Below are 7391 nucleotides of genomic sequence, written 5' to 3' on the forward strand. Positions count from 1 at the left end.
TTAATTTTGATTAATCTTTAGCCTCACGGAAACCAAATGGCTATTATGATCGTAAATGGGCCATTTTGTAATTTTCACCCCAATGGTTTTTGGCAAGATCTTACTTTTGGTTATTTTTAAACGGGATAACTATTTCGACTCTCTCTGAATTTTCCCTTGAAGACCATTTTCTACTTACTTACGACACCTGAGGACTTGTTGTCGAAATTATATCTTGCAAATGATCCTCACATAGCGACCTTTTCACCACAAAGAATCTAGCAGGTAAGTAAGCAAAAGTACCTGTTACGTGACCCGCTGAGAAGTCAATAAATCTCGTATTTTCCCGACTGCATATTATGGAATCATTCTTGTCAAGAACAAGGTGCGAGCTAAAAGGGGCTAATCACCATTTGAATTAAAGTTGTTAGATATCTGTAGACAGATCTACAGCAATTTAACAAGCTAATTTGATGATCGTGTTTATTACTGGGTCTTTTGTTCCGGAGTCTTATTATAGCACGAACTGATTAACTGATTGATTTCTCCTACTACCTGTTGTATTCATTGCCCAATAGGAATTCTGTTTCTTTTCATGCCAAGTTAAAACGTGCTATACTTGGAAATTTCCTCCTTTTCGAAAATCACGCACACAGAGCCGATGAAAACTCTCTACAGAAATGGCAATACTAGTTCTAATGGTTTTACAATGTTATAACGTGTTTCTGTCTAAATAGATTATAATTTGAACGAAAATAAGAGAAAAAATACAGCAACAACAAAACCGAAAAAAGGCGTTATCTCTTTTGAAATAAGTGTCTCTATGCATAGCACCTTCAAAATGGGTTTCTTTCAAATGAAATTTCAGCTAAAAGTAAGCAAAAACAATATTTACAGTTAGTTGAATTTCATTTTCATTTAAAGTTTCCTTCGTCTTTCTTTTAACATGCATTGATTCACAAAAGATTATTTGAAAAACATAACTGTAAGATTAATTTGTAATAAATGGCTTCTTCGAGCTTAAAAAACAAAACGAAAATACTTATTTTCGTGACTAGGAGCCAAAAGTTGAAAAATTTAACACAAATTTCACTCTTTTAAACTGTACAGGATACTTCCACGGTACAAATTTAGCCTCTCTTATTATGAGCTTTCAAAGAAGGAATTCGTTTACATCTCACTCACATAAGCAACCGTTTCTTGCTGAAATTATATCATCACCCTGAGAAGTCTTTGGCAAAAAGTTAATCATCAGCTGTTACAAAAACGTAGCTTTAAAGATTTATGACTATCGCAGGTTTTCAGATATCGATCAAACCTGGTGCGTGGTGTAGTCCAACATTGTTGTGTCTACATTCCTTCAAACATGTCATTAGTACAACCGATAAAAAGTTGAAAATTGTAGTCAGTATTAAAACTGGGGGATCCCGGTAGGATGACAACTTGTCACGAAATTGGACTGAGGGTTTGCTGATGTCGTTGTCTCCCCCTAAAAAAAATCGTGTATTTTGCTACCACATTAGCAATGTTTCTTCAACTAAAGGAGCAGGTCGGCCACGTGGGGAATGTTTCCGACTCTTTTTTGGCTCTGAGTGCAATATTGCATAATGAATTGATCTCGACAAAGAGAGAGATCTTCGCTCCTAGAGGTCCAGGTGTAAATGTTGTACATCGAAATAAAAGGGCACTTATTGAGATTTTCGAACGTGTTTCAATACGTTATGTTCGATCAATTTCCACGGCCTCTATCCCTCAAAAACGATTCAAAAAGAGACGAGAAACGAGCCCCTATCCCGATAATGAACAAACGGCAACTATTTGACTTGAAAATAAAACCAAGTGCATTAACTTTTAATAACGTTTCAGCGATTAAAAGGGAATTAGAAAATCTACTTTGGCATATGGTTGCAGCTGTTTGAAACTTGTTTTCTTTTTCGGATCTTAAATTTCAATTTCATGCGAAGTCACTTTTTTGCAAAGGACGTGCCTCGCCTATACATCAACTTTTTACAAAGTTGGGAGATTTTAACCTGAAAAATAACAAAACCCAGTAAATTTCGAAGACATCTAATTATCTCGAAAGGGCTATACTGAGATGCAATCAGTGTTGTACAAAGATAACTCTACAATTAGAAAGTCACACTGACTGACCACAAAAGCCATTGTTGACGTAAAAGGACCCTTTTATTTAGTTTTAAATAACATTCACTTGAAATGAGCTTCCATGCCGCGGGAACTTTATTTTACAACTCACTGTTAAAGTTGCTTAAGATAACCATTTCCCTCTAAAGGAGAAGTATTCTTCACAGGGGTGTTAGAACATATATTTGCAAGTCAATTTAATCTGCCCACTTCTTTTTAATGGCAACTGAATAAATTACAATTCATTAAGCACGGGAAGTTGGACTTACGAAGTTGCATAAAATAATCGACAGAGAGTATTTAAGCAGTGAAGAGGACTGTAAACCCGACTGCCTTCAGGTGGGCTCTACAGAGTCGCAGTTCCAGCTCAGCTCAGGTGTTCTTTCACTACAAACATATAAAGATCACAAATGTTTGCCCCAAACACACATCAGTTAAGCTTCGCTCCGCGCGCCGAAACCATGCCAAACAGCTTGCAAGCAGTAAGCGAGGCCACATCGTTTTTCTCCGATAACGTAATGATGGGAGCCAGCACAGCCTGTTTCACAGATGGCAACACATTTGCCGGAGACACAGCTAGCGACTCCGAGTTTGCCAAAGGTATCTATAACCTGCGTCCGAGAGGTGCCCTCACTCACATGCCGGCTCCGCCAAGGTTCGAACCAGAGGAGACCCCACCACCTGTAAAACCCAAACGACAGCGTAATTCTCTCAAGAAGCGTCTCCTCGTAAACGCGCGGGAGCGCGACCGAATGCGCGTATTAAACAACGGTTTTCAAGCGCTTCGGGACGCGTTGCCCTGCTATATTGCAGATGGCCACATGGCTAAGATAACAACGCTACGGCTCGCTATAAACTACATCAAAGCATTAAACGAGGTTTTGAGCGAAGATCCACCAAATGGCATGTCTGTGCCCAGATGCACACCTCATACACAACAGCCCTGCACATCATCTGTGGCTTGTAACTCGGCCATGATGACAATCACAAGTGAAACAGAACACTTTAAAACACCTCTTCCAATTGATGTAAGTACACTTTTTTATGCTTACCTGCTTTTTCAATTCGCATACGCGTTCTATTCTCCTAGTAATGTTTCACTGCGTTTGAGTTTTGTAAAGAAGTCTTTCATACGACCGAAAAGGTACTTTTAAACTCGCATTTGATTAAAACACCACTACTATTTTGGTTCTGACTTGAGAACTTTATTTCACCATTATTATATTGTCTGTTGATACTTGCATTTTCCATGTTTTTTTTTTTTTGGAATTGATCGAAAGCGGCAAAAACTTCCATGCAAAAATCAAATGTGAAATTCGCTCATGTCGCATGCGACTCATCTTTACCTTTTACACTTTATCAACTTTTGCGACAATAAAATGTAAAATATTTTTTTTATATATAGAATTTTGTAAAACTTTTTTTCTTTACTCCTTTAAAGAGTGACATTAATTATCTGTAGCCAAGCGTAAATTCCAATTGGATTTTTTGGCTTTTCTCTCATTTCTGTCGAGAACTTTGTCTCTCCAAATTCGATTTCACAAATTACCATTTAATTGTTCTTCCCTTTTAAGAGAGCTGAGTCAAAAATAGCCAATTTTCAAACGTAAAAGCTGGCCTATACATTTCAGAATTAAGATGTCCCACTCGATGAAAGCCGCGAATTTTGATTACCAAGAATTTGGGCAGAGGTCTGAAAACTATTTTTATTTAACACCTCTATGCAGCGAGTATAGTCTAAGACCTTCATTTTATTTCAGAATTGCTTAGCATCTTTGCAAATATACAACCTTTGTCGATACTCAAAAGACTGTGTTAGTAATTTGATGATTCAAAAGGCTGTTTTTCGTAATCTTATTTTAGTCGAAGCAATGGACTTTGTGGCTTTTCTATTTTCGCATTCTTGTATTGCAATTGACGCTGATTCAGTTTTTAAACCTGAAGAAGGCGGAGAAATCTGCAGACTGAAAGAAAGAAAGAGAAGAAAATAGCTAAAGATATGTTTGATATTAATTGCAGTAGGAGGAAAAAAAATTAAATTTGGTGGTTATTCTTTGTATATTTATTTCTTTATTTCTTTATTTATTTGCAGGTCATTTCGGCAACCCGGATTTGAAGCGAACTCAAGACTTGTTTCAAGACAGTACTTTTTGCATTTTCGTCGCAATAAATAAAATCTTAGTTTAAGTCGATGATAATATGTTCCCTTTACAGACTGTTTAGCGTTCATCAGAGAAACAACATTTCTCAACAGGCTTTAGAATAGAACCCGAATAACAAGTCATAAAAATAAACATTTTTCGCGTTTTTTGTATAGCTAAACAACCCGCCAGCGATACGCCAACTGAACTTTTACGCCCAGATGGTTATCACAAAATACGATCGACAGATCTCTAAATTATTCAGTCGCGATTTTCGTATATTCTTGCGTTCCCATCAACCTTCTTCCAGTCTTTGTAATTAGCTGAAAACCTTTCGCATTTATCTTTTAACCAAATCTTTCCTTGTCGCATTTTCAACTGCTGGAAAGATATAGAAAGAAATGAATAAAAATTAAAACGGCAAATAAATATGGCTCTTGTCTGATTGTCTACGAAAGTAAAAGAATATTTATGCTTTCTTGTAATGTCCATGTTCAAACTGTTGTTTTATCGTCTTTTATCGCTTAAGACAACATCTTGCTCGAATTATAATTTTAATCGATATTACAGTGTTATGGGAGAAAAAAACTCTTTATGAATTGGCACTTTCCGCGTCAGTTTGTACTACAATTCACTTCAGTGGTCAACCTTTGCAGCTCTATAGCTACAAAGAGATAAAACATTATTTGTAATGGCGTTGAAAACATGCAAAACAACGCTTTATTTTATCAACATCTGTGGTTATTCTAAAACGTTCGACCTGCAAAGCTCGTTCAATTTTGGTAGATTGTGTGGACAATTTATCTTTTCTCGCGCAAAGTTGAAAATGTTAAGAAGTTTGTTTATAAATGCCTATAACTGAGTACATTAAAGGTTTATGTAAGACGGTTTCCATTGAAGTAAAATGCTCGGAAGTTAGGCGATCCGTGAGCCTTTGTAAAAGGTAATATGTTTTTGTCATCCAAAATTTTCAGTGATTCTCTTGTCTTCTCTTGAAAGAGACCCGCCTATTTAGCTACTGAAAAGAAAAGAAGGCAATTTGTTTTCTATTCCACTAACATGTTTTTTTTTATCTGATAAGGGGAAAATATTGCAACTATTCAAAATATCATATTCTAAGAAACAATGAGTTAAGCCATACCATTAACAAAGATTCAAGTTCTTACAAGTTGTTTAGCAAAAGCATGAATCGAATTAACTTATGAAAGCCATTAACGACGAAATTAGCGTGCATTAATTTCAACTTTCTCTTCCACTGGAAATAACGTCATCTTTTTTTTTTGTGCTTCACCACTAAAAACCACTAAAAAACAGGATTCTGGTACTTTCAGTTTACAAAAGAGCATAGCTTGTCTAGTTTTAGTTTCCCTGAGCTGGGAAAAAAAAATTGTTAAATCTTCATGACTCTTTCAAATTGTGCCAAGCTGGTAACACATTTTCCTCTATTTGATAAAGTCGACGAAATGAGTTTTGAAACCATTTTACGACGCGGAGGACCACATGTCAAAACATAATAGGCCGACCACATGAAGTCTCCATTTAAGACATTTGATAGTTTCAGTTCTATAGAGGTTTTCATATTTATATTTGTTTGCAAAACAAACAGTTGTGTAGGTGTCAATTAAGTCCCTGTTGAACAACCTCCACTGAAGATGCTATTAATGCCATATTTAGAGAGAGACTGACAGTAGTTATAGTATGAAAAGAAGTGATGGTATATGTTAAACTTAGGATAATAATTATACGACATATCATCCTTTATACTCTGACTTCATTCACGGAAACATATTTTTCTTCAAAAACCCCGCAAAATTGTCTACTTTCGTAAATACGACTCAAAACAACAGAGTACTAGTGATGGCGGACGCGCCCTGCAGACTTTGGCGCTCGCCGCGTTAAGTTTGTAGACTAGGAAACGTGGCTTTTGGAAAGAAAAGACTTTTATTCTCTCTTAATTTTTCCTAGGCAGCATTTAGAAATTCACATTTTAGATTTTAGATTTTAGATATTATTCAGACTGTCATAAAATACCTTTCATCCCAACTGTGTTTTTCGGTGAAAAAAATTAATTTTGTGTGGAACTTTAATAATTATTGTAAGGATGTAAGAGAATGGTCCGTTAATGAAAGTCTTCTACGAGGGATTTCCCCTATGTCTTTAATCTCGAGGTCTTTTCTTTCGGTAAAGCCTTAGACTGTAGTTTATTGTCGACAGCACAGGTACTGTATAAATTTTAATTTACCAGCTAATGTATTTGTTAGGACGAATCTTGTTACGAAGAAAGCCGTACGCATTTGAAAGCATGTGTCTGTTATGTTGCAAATTTGAAGCCATTTAAAATCGGCATTTGTTTCTATTTCTTGACTTTGGAGCCATTTAAAATCTTTGACTTCAGTTGTAGTTCTCTTACCTGACTCTGAAAGCCATGCAATATCTTTGTATTCGCATTCATCTGGCTCTAAGGGCAAGTTTTTCATATTTTCGGGATTCGCTTTGAAACCAATTGAAGCAATTTTTTGCTCATTCATGCTTGAAGCGCAATGGATGAAGTTTTGTAAGACATGTGGACGAAAGTAGAACGTGATGGGAAGTTGTAGACCGTTGGACGGAAGTTGTGGGCCACGAACGGAAGTAATTTCACAATCTGCCCCTCTTAGCTTCCTAGTAAAAGGAAACATTAACCTCGATGACGAAGTTCGGATACACATGTGCAAAGAACGAAATCTTGGTAAAGTTAGCTAACGATTAATAAATAAATTAGCATCAAATCACAATTTCCGAACTTCTAAAACTTTGCAACTTGGATCGAGAAGCCAAAATGTGCACACCCGCCAGGACGACCCTAAATGAGCTATTATAACACACGCTTCCACGAGGTGGTCATGGCAGCCATATTGTCTTTGGAGCTCAAGCTAACATAAAATGTGCAGCGGCCAAGATACTGTAGCCTCACGGAAACATTTTTTCGAACTCCAATTTCGAGGTTCGTTCAAGCAAAAACTGCCATACGGTCTGCCGAAAATCTTTTATAGTCGCTATATATACTATCAAAAGTTGCTTGACATGGGTACCAGTCACTTTAGATCAATCACAGGCAATGATGTTATTGAGTTTAGAAAGCTGGTTTGG

The 7391-nt window shown here is 36.5% G+C and overlaps 1 protein-coding gene across 1 annotated transcript; it reads left to right on the plus strand.

Moving 5' to 3' along the window:
* The first annotated feature begins 2311 nt into the window (after positions 1-2311).
* On the plus strand, positions 2312-4680 carry LOC145470265 (uncharacterized). Its single transcript, XM_081454096.1, has 2 exons — positions 2312-3149; positions 4214-4680. The coding sequence occupies exons 1-2, from the start codon at positions 2532-2534 to the stop codon at positions 4235-4237; spliced, it is 642 nt and encodes a 213-aa protein (XP_081310222.1). The 5' UTR covers positions 2312-2531; the 3' UTR covers positions 4238-4680.
* The last annotated feature ends 2711 nt before the right edge of the window (positions 4681-7391 follow it).

This window comes from Orbicella franksi, chromosome 15, assembly GCF_964199315.1.
Source record: "Orbicella franksi chromosome 15, jaOrbFran1.1, whole genome shotgun sequence".
Lineage (NCBI taxonomy): Eukaryota > Metazoa > Cnidaria > Anthozoa > Scleractinia > Merulinidae > Orbicella > Orbicella franksi.

Coding starts and splice junctions, on each gene's coding strand:
- LOC145470265 (XM_081454096.1), top strand. CDS start 2,532: ATGTTTGCCCCAAACACACATCAGTTAAGCTTCGCTCCGCGCGCCGAA. Junction 3,150..4,213: donor AAACACCTCTTCCAATTGAT/GTAAGTACACTT, acceptor ATTTATTTGCAG/GTCATTTCGGCAACCCGGAT.